The sequence below is a fragment of the Mustelus asterias genome, chromosome 29 (genome assembly GCF_964213995.1).
Source record: "Mustelus asterias chromosome 29, sMusAst1.hap1.1, whole genome shotgun sequence".
Lineage (NCBI taxonomy): Eukaryota > Metazoa > Chordata > Chondrichthyes > Carcharhiniformes > Triakidae > Mustelus > Mustelus asterias.
Window position 1 is genome coordinate 7,022,988 of NC_135829.1, and position 12,868 is coordinate 7,035,855.

The 12,868-nt window shown below is 49.4% G+C and overlaps 1 protein-coding gene across 1 annotated transcript in view; it reads right to left on the minus strand.

Moving 5' to 3' along the window:
• The window catches only part of tmem266 (transmembrane protein 266), a 122,673-nt gene extending 110,209 nt beyond the window's left edge, over positions 1-12,464 (minus strand). The window contains exon 1 of the mRNA XM_078200017.1: positions 12,397-12,464. Coding sequence (XP_078056143.1) covers positions 12,397-12,410 — 14 coding nt within the window. The 5' untranslated portion in view covers positions 12,411-12,464. The remainder of the gene's footprint in view (positions 1-12,396) is intronic.
• Positions 12,465-12,868: the final 404 nt, after the last annotated feature.

The window sequence follows — 12,868 nt, forward strand, 5'->3', positions numbered from 1 at the left end:
GCCTTGCGCCCTAAACATCTTTGTGCAATCGCTACTGAACTCCCACCTTTTACTGACCTTCTATTTTGCTCCCCCCAACCCTGCTCCTTCCCTCTCAGTATAAAATCCACCAGATCTCTCCCCCACTTCAGCTCAAGTTTATTTATCAGTGTCACAAGTCGGGTTACATTACGGTAGCACAGTGGTTAGCACTGCTGCTTCACGTTATAACGTTAGCAAATGTGAGGTTATCCACTTTGGAAGAAATAATAGTAAATTGGAATATTATTTAAATGGAGAAAAATTACATCGTGCGACTGTGCAGAGGGACCTGGGGGTCCTTGTGCACGAATCGCAAAAACTCAGTCTGCAGGTGCAGCAGGTGATCAAGAAGGCGAATGGAATGTTGGCCTTTATCGCGAGGGGGATAGAATATAAAAGCAGGGAGGTCTTGCTGCAACTGTACAAGGCACTGGTGAGGCCGCAACTGGAGTACTGTGTGCAGTTTTGGTCCCCTTATTTGTGAATGGATATATTGGCCTTGGAGGGAGTGCAGAGAAGGTTCACCAGGTTGATACCGGAGATGAGGGGTGTAGCTTATGAGGAGAGGTTAAACAGATTGGGTCTGTACTCGTTGGAGTTTAGAAGGATGAGGGGTGATCTTATAGAGACATATAAGATAATGAAGGGGCTGGATAGGGTAGAGGTGGAGAGATTCTTTCCACTTAGAAGGGAAACCAGAACTAGAGGGCACAGCCTCAAAATAAGGGGGGGCCGGTTCAGAACAGAGTTGAGGGGGAACTTCTTCTCTCAGAGGGTAGTGAATCTCTGGAATTCTCTGCCCATTGAAGTGGTGGAGGCTTCCTCGTTGAATATGTTTAAATCACGGGTAGATAGTTTTCTGATCGATAAGGGAATTAGGGGATATGGGGAGCAGGCGGGTAAGTGGAACTGATTCGCTTCAGATCAGCCATGATCTTGTTGAATGGCGGGGCAGGCTCGAAGGGCCAGATGGCCTACTCCTGCTCCTATTTCTTATGTTCTTATGTTCTTCACAGCGCCAGAGACCTGGGTTCGATTCCCAGCTTGGGTCACTGTCTGTGTGGAGTTTGCACATTCACCACGTGTCTGCGTGGGTTTCCTCTGGGTGCTCCGGTTTCCTCCCACAGTCCAAAGATGTGCGGGTTAGGTTGATTGGCCATGCTAAAATTGCCCCTTAGTGTACTGAGATGCGTAGAATAGAGGGGTTAGTAGGTAAAATATGTCGGGATATGGGGGTAGGGCCTGGGTGGGATTGTGGTCGGTGCAGACTCGATGGGCTGAATGGCCTCTTTCTGCACTGTAGGGTTTCTATGATTCTACATTAATGAAGTTGCTATGAAAATCCCCTAGTCGCCACACTCCGGCGCCTGTTCCATAGAATCCCTATAGTACAGAAGGAGGCCATTCGACCCATCGAGTCTGTACCGACCACAATCCCACCCAGGCTCTCTCCCCCATTCCCGTAATTTATCCTGCTAATCCCCCTAACACTAGGAGCAATTTAGCATGGCCAGTCCACCTAACCCGCACATCTTTGGACACTAAGGGGCAATTTAGCATGGCCAATCCGCCTAACCTACACATCTTTGGACACTAAGGGGCAATTTAGCACGGCCAATCCACCTAACCAGCGCATCTTTCGGATTGTGGGAGAAAACCGGTGCACCCGGAGGAAACCCACGCAGACACGGGAAGAATGTGCAGACTCCTCACAGACAGTGACCCAAGCTGGGAATTGAACCTGGGTCCCTGGTGCTGCGAGGCAGCAGTGCTAAAACCACTGTGCCGCCATGCCAGTCACATGGATTCAAAACTCAGTTTCTCTCCCTGTCCACAGAGGCTGCTGAGTTAATGCCTCATTTTCGACTTTTATTTCAGATTCCCGGCGCCCGCAGTATTTTGCTTTCGTTACAACCCACGGTGCGTTGTGGCGCGAACAGCAAGCCGTCGGAGGCTGCATCACTCCCCTTTATGGGTGACACGGTGGCACAGTGGTTAGCACTGCTGCCTCACAGCGCCGGGGACCCGGGTTCGATTCCCGGCTTGGGTCACTGTCTGTGTGAAGTTTGCACATTCTCCCCGTGTCTGCGTGGGTTTCCTCCCACAGTCCAAAAAAAGTGCGGGTTAGGTGCATTGGCCATGCTAAATTCTCCCTCAGTGTATCCGAACAGGTGTGGCAACTAGGGGATTTTCACAGTGACTTCATTGCAGTGTTAATGTAAGCCTTACTTGTGACTAATAAATCAACTTTACTTTACTCTTAATGGCTGAGAGCAAATCGTGAGCAGGAGGCAGTCCCGACTGTATCCTCTGTGGTCTTTGGTTAGTGCTAACAGATGGCCCAGTTTGCTTTCGTATGAATAAGCAAAGTGATTGCAGCCTCAGGGTTTAGCAAGAGCCAAAAGGTTCTAATCAGAACAACCGCTTAATAACGTCAATTTTTGTTTTAACATAAGTTACATAAAATAATCTGATGGGTCGTTTATTTCAGCTACAGATGGACACGTGGTAATTAACGCAGATCCTGAAATCTCTGTAAACCTGCAGGTGGTGCAGGGGCAGACATGACCCTCGTAACTTACACAAACAATTCAACATCCTGCTGAGGGAATGCTGCACTGTCAGAGGCCCTGACTTTCGATGCTCAACTGAGACTGAATTGGTCAGTTAAAGATCACATTGCACCTTGTGCACAACAGGTGTCCTTGTGTCCTGGCCAACTCTCCCCCTGTAACCAACTAACAAAGAATCATAGAATCCCTACAGTGCAGAAGGAGGCCATTCAGCCCATCAAGCCTGCACCAACGACCCTGACACGAAGAGGCAATTTAGCATGGCCAATCCCCCTAATCTGCACATCTTTGGACACTAAGGGGTAATTAAGGCTGGAACGTTACTGGCATGCCCACCCGAGGCTCGTAAGATCGTGCCCGAGGCTAATGGAGAATGCCGTTCGGCGAGCCTCGCCTGCCCCAAAATCGGCGTACCAGTAAAATCAGGCCTGAGGGGCAATTTAGCATGGCCAATCCACCTACCCCGCACATCTTTGGACACTAAGGGGCAATTTAGCATGGCCAATCCACCTACCCCACACATCTTTGGACACTAAGGGGCAATTTAGCATGGCCAATCCACCTACCCCGCACATCTTTGGACACTAAGGGGCAATTTAGCATAGCTGATTCACCTAACCCGCACATCTTTGGACACTAAGGGGCAATTTAGCATGGCCAATCCACCTAACCTGCACATCTTTGGACAGTATGGGGCAATTTAGCATGGCCAATCCACCTAACCTACACATCTTTGGACAGTAAGGGCCAATTTAGCATGGCCAATCCACCTAACCTGCACATCTTTGGACAGTAAGGGGCAATTTAGTATGGCCAATCCCCCTAACCTGCACATCTTTGGACTGTGGTTTGAAACCGGAGGAAACCCACGGAGACATGGGGAGAACATGCAAACTCCACACAGACAGTCACTCAAGGTTGGGAATTGAACCCTGACGCTGTGAGGCAGCAGTGTTAACCACTGTGCCACCCATCCACCGCAAAGTAAAAAAGAATGGCCCACTTTCCTTGATCACTGTTGATTGTGCAGCCTTCCTGGGACAAAATGGCTGCCAATCACTGCAGGAAAAAGACATCAATGCCTTTGCAGGACAATTTGTTGGGGGAAGTATATGGTTCGTTTGGGTAAGGTAAGAAACTCGACAAAAGCAGTCGTGAATATCTAGGGAGAGGTTTGGGGAGGAAATGTCTGAGGCCCCCTCACCTCAGGTTGGCACTCACCAGCGACTTGGGCCTGGGCTTACTTCAGATTTCGGTTCCCTGGTTCGCAGTTTTATTTTCTTTGCGAGCCTGAGTTAAACACTGAGGTCTGTCACATGAGAGAAACTCCAGGCCTCGGGCAATTAGGAGGAAGCTTGGCAGGGGGACAGGTGTGAAAGTGGGACCCAGGTGCTCCTCCTTACACTGCGTAGTCCAAGCAAGGAGCAGAATTAATTGCACTACGGAGCCAGAAATGCTAGGCCTAAAGTAATTTCGGGAAACCTTAAACATTGGAGAGTTCCGTCTACGGGCCTCTGTGCCTTTTCAAAACCTCATCGTGGGATATGGGCGTTGTTGGCAAGACTGGCATTTACTTGGGTTACCCTTGAGAAGAGGCGGCACGGCGGCACGGTGGTTAGCACTGCTGCCTCACAGCGCCAGGGACCCGGGTTCAATTCCGGCCTCGGGTCACTGTCTGTGTGGAGTTTGCACGTTCTCCCCATGTCTGCGTGGGTTTCCTCCGGGTGCTCCGGTTTTCTCCCACAGTCTGAAAGATGTGCTGGTTAGGGTGCATTGACCATGCTAAATTCTCCCTCAGTGTACCCGAACAGGCGCCGGAGTGCGGCGACTAGGGGATTTTCACAGTAACTTCAGTGCAGTGTTAATGTAAGCCTACTCATGACACTAATAAATAAAAGCAAAATTGTCCCTTTGTGTCAAAAGATGTACAGGTTAGGTTGATTGGCTATGCTAAATTAACTCTTAGTGTCAGGGGATTAGTTGGGTAAATAAGTGGGGTTATGGGGATAGGGCCTGGGTGGGATTGTGGTTGGTGCAGACTCAAATGGGCCGAATGGCCTCCTTTTGCACTGTGGTGATTCCATGATGGTGGTGGCGAGCTGGCCTTCTTCAACCACTACGGTCGCAGTTGGTGAAAGTGCCTTTGCATTTGCTGTTAGGAAGAGAGTTCTGGAATTTTAATCCAGTGGCCAGGAAGGATTGATATATTTCCGGGTTAGAATGGCCTGGGAGGCCAGTTCCTGCCAGGAATATGGGAGCATGGTTGAAAAGAATTGCGGTTGGGGTTCTATTTATCCATCCGTGCGAACTCAGAGCAGGAGTAGGCCACTCTGCCCCTCGTGCCTGCTCCACCATTCAATGAGACCATGGCTGATCTGATTGTAACCTCAACTTCACCTTTCTGCATCCCGCCTATCCCCGATAACCTTTCACCCCCTTGCTTACCTTCAACCTCTGCCTTAAAGAGATTCAGGGAATTCCTCGGGACTTTGTGGGGCTAAAAAGAAAAACGGCTCTTTTCCTTCCATCCATCATTCTCTCTTTCATAAGACCCAGAAATTCACGCGGGTCCTTACTGGAGAGTTAGGTCCAGTGAGGGCTTTACATTGGGTTCAGAAGGAGCTGAAAAGTGAGCTTCGGAAAAGAGTGGAAATGACTGAGTCAACAGATTGAGTAATAAAAACAGAGAAGGCTGCATAAACTCAGCAGGTCCAGCAGCATCAGTGGAGAGAGGAACAGAGTTGACATTCCGATTCCGTACTCTAAGGAAATAAGGAAATGAAGCTAAAGAAATCTGACCAATTTCTACAGATGCACCATAGAAAACATCCTTTCTGGATTATCACAGCTTGGTATGGCTCCCTCCACGCCAATGCAAGAGTTAAGAAAGCCCACCAAAACCTCTACTTTCTCAGGAGGCTAAGGAATGTTGCAGCTTTATAGAACCTTAGCTAGGCCGCACTTGGAATATACTATTCAATTCTGATGGCCACACTATCAGAAGGATGTGAAGGCTTTAGAGAAAAGATTTACCAGGATGTTGCCTGGTATGGAGGGCATTAGCTATGAGGAGAAGTTGGAGAAACTTGGTTTGTTCTCACTGGAACGACGGAGGTTGAGGGGCGACCTGATAGAAGTCTACAAGGTTATGAGGGGTATGGACAGAGTGGATAGTCAGAAGCTTTTTCTCAGGGTGGAAGAGTCACTTACTAGGGGGCATAGGTTTAAGGTGCGAGGGGCAAGGTTTAAAGGAGATGTACGAGGCAAGTTTTTTACCCAGAGGGTGGTGGGTGCCTGGAACTCGCTGCTGGGGGAGGTAGTGGAAGCAGATACGATAGCGAGTTTTAAGGGGCATCTGGACAAATATATGAATAGGATGGGAATAGAGGGATACGGTCCCCGGAAGGGTAGGGGGTTTTAGTTCAGTTGGGCAGCATGGTCGGTGCAGACTTGGAGGGCCGAAGGGCCTGTTCCTGTGCTGTAATTTTCTTTGTTCTTTGTTCTTTGAAATTTGGCATGTCCGCTACGACTCTCACCAGCGTTTACAGATGCACCATAGAAAGCATCCTTTCCGGATGTATCACAGCTTGGTATGGCTCCTGCTCTGCCCAAGACTACAAGAAATCACAAAGGGTTGTGAACGAAGCCCAGTCCATCACGCAAACCAGCCTCCCATCCATTGACTCTGTCTACACTTCCTGCTGCCTCAGGCAAAGCAGCCAGCATAATCAAGGTCCCCACGCACCCCAGACACACTCTCTTCCACCTTCTTCTGTTGGAAAAAAGACACAAAAGTCTGAGGTCACGTACCAATCGACTCAAGAACAGCTTCTTCCCTGCTGCTGTCAGACTTTTGAGTGACTGAAATTTGTGCGGCCAAATTCCCCTGCAACTTGATTTTCAAGTTTGCTGATGACACCACCATAGTGGGTCGGATCTCCAACAATGACGAGACAGAGTACAGGAATGAGATAGAGAATCTGGTGAACTGGTGCGGCAACAATAATCTCTCCCTCAATGTCAACAAAACGAAGAAGATTGTCATCGACTTCAGGAAGTGTAGTGGAGGACATGCCCCTGTCTACATCAATGGGGCTAAAGTGGAAATGGTCGAGAGCTTCAAGTTTTTAGGTGTCCAGATCACCAACAACCTGTCCTGGTCCTTCCACTTCGACGCTATAGTTAAGAAAGCTCACCAACACCTCTACTTCCTCAGGAGGCTAAGGAAATTTGGCATGTCCGCTACGACTCTCACCAACGTTTACAGGTGTACCATAGAAAACATTCTTTCTGGTTGTATCACAGCTTGGTATGGCTCCTGCTCTGTCCAAAACCACAAGAAACTATGAAAGGTGGTCAATGTAGCCCAATCCATCACGCAAACCAGCCTCCCATCCATTGACTCTGTCTACACTTCCCGCTGCCTCGGCAAAGCAGCCAGCATAATTAAGGACCCCACACACCCCGGACATTCTCTCTTCCACCTTCTTCCGTCGGGAAAAAGATACAAAAGTCTGAGGTCACGTACCAACCGACTCAAGAACAGCTTCTTCCCTGCTGCTGTCAGACTTTTGAATGGACTTACCTCGCATTAAGTTGCTCTTTCTCTATACCTTAGCTATGACTGTAACGCTACATTCTGCACTCTCTCGTTTCCTTCTCCCCTATGTACTCTATGAATGGTATGCTTTGTCTGTATAGCGCGCAAGAAACAATACTTTTCACTGTATCCCAATACATGTGACAATAATAAATCAAATTAAATCGCATCTGGCAGCATCTGTGGAGAGAGAGGCAGAGTTAACGTTCTGAGTCTGGTGAACTCTGTGTCTCTCTCCACAGATGCTGCCAGACCTGCTGCGTTTTTCCAGAACTTTCTGTTTTTATTTCAGATTTGCAGGATCCACAGCTTTTTGTTTTATTTGAATTTTGAGGAGATTTATAAAAGTGGAGAGTAAGATGGAGAGACCTCCTGGTCCAGGGAGAAAACTCCAACAGGCTGGTACTAAGGCAGCTGAGATGACTATCAGGGCTCCCTGTACTTCGAGTATCTCATTCTGAAATGCAAAGCATGACCATGGTACATTGGTCACCCCCCATTAATAGCGTTGTTACTATAACATCCCCCTAAGTGAAAAATTAGACATTGGTGCGGTACAGGTGACAACACATCCGTCGCCGGCTATACAAACACCAACCAACAGAATATTAAAGTTTTTAAAGTTTATTTATTAGTGTCACAAGTAGCCATACATAAAATATATTTCCTGGGCAGGTTTAAACTGTTTGCTCGGAAAGTGCTGCACAAAAGATGCTGAATCCCAGGAGGATTTATTATTCGATGCATTGTTTGTTTCCTTGTTTTTTTAGAAAATGTTTATTTATTAGTCACAAGTAAGGCTTACATTAACACCGCAATGAAGTTACTGTGGAATTCCCCTAGTCGCCACATTCCTGTTCGGGTACACTGAGGGAGAATTTAGCACGGCCAATGCACGCTAACCAGCACGTCTTTCAGACTGTGGGAGGAAACCGGAGCACCCGGAGGAAACCCACGCAGACACGGGGAGAACATGCAGACTCCACACAGACAGTGACCCAAGCCGGGAATCGAACCCAGGTCTCTGGCGCTGTGAGGCAGCAGTGCTAACCACTGTGCCACCGACCTTACCACTCTATCTACTTGTGTGGTTACTTTCTGGGAGCTATGGACTAGAACCCCAAGGATGTTAAAGTTTATTTATTAGCCACAAGTAAGGCTTACATTAACACTGCAATGAAGTTACTGTGGAATTCCCCTAGTTGCCACACTCCTGTTCTGGTACACGGAGGGAGAATTTAGCATGGTCAATGCACCTAACCAGCATGGTCTTTCAAACTGTGGGAGGAAACCGGAGCACTCGGAGGAAACCAACGCAGACGCAGGGAGAACGCGCAGACTCCGCACCTACTGTGACCCAAGCTGGAAATCGAACCCGGGTCCCTGGCGCTGTGAAGCAGCAGTGCTAACCACTGTGCCACCAAGCCGCCCCGGGACAGTGTCCTGCAGGAATGGAGTAACGTAGAATGCAGGAATGGTGTAATGCGGGAATATCCGTAATGCGGGAATAAAGGGGAATTCCACAGTAACTTCATTGCAGTGTTAATGTAAGCCTTACTTGTGACTAATAAATGAATAATAAACTTATCGGATCACGAATGCAGGAATGCCTCGATGTGGTGTGCATGTTTGTGACGTGTAGAACTTTGCCTGGAGTCAGGGGATAGGTTGGCATTCAACCAATACACTCACTGCCCTCATTAGCAGCGTACATCGGGCAGGAGCTGGGTATTCTGGTGAGCACATCAACACCTGCCCACTCCATCCTCCAGCGACTCCATCTGCCCATCTGCTCCGCAGAGCTGCCCGAGGCACATGACAACACTCACTACCAGCTGAGCTAACAGGATGGCATCAGCCCTCCAAGGCCTTCTTATCGGCTGCTCCAAAGCTGTCACAGGCCAGGGGAATCCATCCAGGGGTAAGCAATCTCTCCGGGACGTCCTGCTACTGTCGGACGGCCTGTCGCTAGGGTGTACAATTACTGCACACGCAGGCAAAATTCTCCCGGAGAAGGATTTTATTGCAAAGCAAGCAACGTCCCAAACGGTATCCAATTACTTCAGGGCAGGTAATCCGTGTCGGAGGTACAAGTCCAGGGCAGCGAAGGTTACAGGAAGATTGATTGAGGTGTTCAAAATCATGAGGGACATTGACAAGGTACATGAGGAGGAAAAACTGCTTTCTGAGCAAGAAGGCCATCAACCAGTGCACAAAGATTTACGATAACTTGCAAGAGAACCAAAAGGGGACGTGAGGTAAACTTTTCTGCAGGGACAGTGACGGGAGCAGATCCAATCCAAATTTGAACAAATATTTGCAAAGGAGATATTTGCGGGTCTATGGGAGTGGAACTAGTTGGATAGCTTTATCAAGGGGCTAGCATGGGAATGATGGGCTGAATGTCATATTTTTACAGTTGTATGAATTGCCGCAGGGTAGGTGCTGTCCTCGGCTCATCCTTCTACAGTAGGGATTCTCCTCCTCCTGTGAGAACGCATTCTTAGAAATCCCCTGGCCTCCAGGCGTTCCAGCTGTCTGCTTGTTAACTGTGACTTAACCGACAACATACAGAACGCACCCGCCATTTAATTACCCAGCCTGAGAGGGATCCTGCACTTTTCCTCAAAGAGGTATCATAGAAGCATAGAATCCCAACAGTGCATAAGGAGGCCATTCGGCCCATTGAGGCTGCACCAACCCACCTTTTTATCTTACCCAGGCCCTATCCCTGAAACCCCACATATCTAGCCTTCTAATCCTCCTAATTAAGGGGCAATTTAGCATGGCCAATCCACCTAACCTGCACATCTTTGGACACTAAGGAACAATTTAACATGGCCAATCCCCCTAACCTGCACATCTTTGGACACTAAGGGGCAATTTACCATGGCCAATCCACCTAACCTGCACACCTTTGGACACTAAGGAACAATTTAGCATGGCCAATCCCCCTAACCTGCACATCTTTGGACACTAAGGGGCAATTTACCATGGCCAATCCACCTAACCCACACATCTTTGGACACTAAGGGGCAATTTAGCATGGCCAATCCACCTAACCTGCACATCTTTGGACACTAAGGGGCAATTTAGCATGGCCAATCCACCTAATCTACACATCTTTGGACATTCAGGGGCAATTTAGCATGGCCAATCCACCTAATCTACACATCTTTGGACATTCAGGGGCAATTTAGCATGGCCAATCCACCTAACCTACACATCTTTGGACACTAAGGGGCAATTTAGCATGGCCAATCCACCTAACCCGCACATCTTTGGACACTAAGGGACAATTTAGCATTGCCAATCCACCTAACCGAAACATCTTTGGACACTAAGGGGCAATTTAGCTTTGCCAATCCACCTAACCTGAACATCTTTGGACACTAAGGGGCAATTTAGCATGGTCAATTCCTCTAACATTCACATCTTTGGAGTGTGGGAGGAAACCGGAGCAGCCGGAGGAAACCCATGCAGCAACGTGGAGAATGTGCAGACTCCGTACAGTCACTGAGGGTAAGGATGGCAGATTTCCATTCCTAAAAGACGTTAGTGAGCCAGGTGGGTTTTTACAGCAATCAATGATATTTCCATGGTCACCATTACTGATACTATCAACCGAATTTCAATTCCACCAGTTATCCTGGTGGGGTTTCAACCCATGTCCCCAGAACATTAACCTGGAGCTCTGAATCCCTAGACATTACCACTATGTCACCATCTCACCAAGCCTGAAAGTGAAGGGGCGGAATTCTCCCAAACAAAATTCAAAGTGTGGAAATTGCGGGAAAACTGGAGTAATTCCCCCTGGTTTTTTCAGTGAGAGTTCGGAGAAGAATCTCCCACATTCTGTGCACTGCAGAGCCCACCAGTGTGAATATCATTACATTTCAGGGGGCCTATTCCTATGCAGAGTGGCAACGGGAGACTCCACCCCCACCGATCGCCCCCTGGGCCCCATCCCATCTGGCACCTCCCTCTAGGCCCCGTCCCATCTGGCACCTCCCCCAGGCACCGTCCCCACTTGCTCCACCCCCTGGCACTGCCCCATGCTCAATGGGCAATGTCAAGGTGCCCCCGGACATTGGCACTTTGACCCTTGGGCAGTGCAAGGGAGCCCAGGCTGGCTCTGTCAGTGTGCCAATGCCTGGGAGGGCACCACTCCCCTGCTGCCCAACCCCCTGGGGGGCCCCAATTACCCCCCCCTTTCACTCCAGTGGGGTTGGGCCGCCAGCTCCCCGAAAGTGAGTAGCTAGTGTTATTCCCCGCTGGAGTGAAACACTCTGGCAGGGTGGGAGGTGCTAGCCGACTCGGAGACTTCAGTCCCAGGCCCACTAATGATATTCAATCATAGAATCCCTACAGTACAGAAGGAGAGCATTCGGCCCATTGAGTCTAAACTGACCACAATCCCACCCAGGCCCTATCCCTTAACCCCACACAATTACCCTGCTAATCCCCCTGACACTAAGGGGCAATTTAGCATGGCCAGGCCACCTAACCCGCACATCTTCGGACTGTGGGAGGAAACCGGAGCGCCCGGAGGAAGCCCACGCAGACACGGGGAGAATGTGCAAACTCCACACAGATGGTGACACAAGGTGGGAACCGAACCCGGGTCCCTGGTGCTGTGAGGCAGCAGTGCTAACCACCGTGCCACCCCAAATAATATTAAAATCACCACTTAAATGGTCTGTGTGCCTCCCCGTTGATTTCCAGCAGGGAGCAGACTCAGCCGGAATTCCGACGCTGGGAGACGCACGCGGGGGCGAACGCTCGCGCAAGCCCAGAGAATCGGCCGCTGCGGGATTCTCCCGGCTTAAAAATTAGCGCAGCGGGATGGAAGAATCGTGGCCAAGGTGCTTTTCAGCATCTAATAGGCACTGAGGGACATCTACACTGGTCGGGTTCAGAGATGGGTCGGGGCAACACTGTCGCCCTCCCCCCAGTGCTGAATGTAATTATCCTCAGTCACTTAATAGATTAATCTCTTATAGATCTCTTGCTCCGTCGAAAGTGTTGAGGTTAGTGCTATCCGGTGCAATAGTGCAGGTAACTCAATTGCCAATGGCTCCTTTGGGGGAGCGGCGCACAAGGTAATGGAAGTTAATGTCTTTCTGATAATTGCTCAGCGTTTCAGAGGTAGGTGCGCTGCCAGATGTTATCAAGGTCAGGATGAAGATCGGTCACACTTACTGACTGTTCGCCATGTGGAGAGATGGAGCCTCAGCATTCGCGTCCTAAACCTCCGGGAGGATATATCGGCGTCTCACATCATTGCTTCAAGCCCTCATGCCTATAAAAGAGGAAAATTTATTCAGTTAGGTTTGATTCTTGTTGGAAGTAAGAAGGAACCTTTTGAGCTGGAGACAGCTCCCCCGACAGTCTTCAAAATGTCACGGAGGCAAAACGGGGGGCGGCTCAGTGGTTAGCCCTGCTGCCTCGCAGCGCCAGGGACCCGGGTTTGATTCCCGGCTTGGGTCACTGTCTGTGTGGAGTTTGCACATTCTCCCCGTGTCTGCGTGGGTTTCCTCCGGGCGCTCCAGTTTCCTCCCACAGTCCGAAAGATGTGCGGATTAGAAAGATTGGCCATGCTAAATTGACCCTAGTGTCAGGGGCATTGGCAGGGTAAATATGGGGGAGGGGGGTTATAGGAATAGGGCCTGGG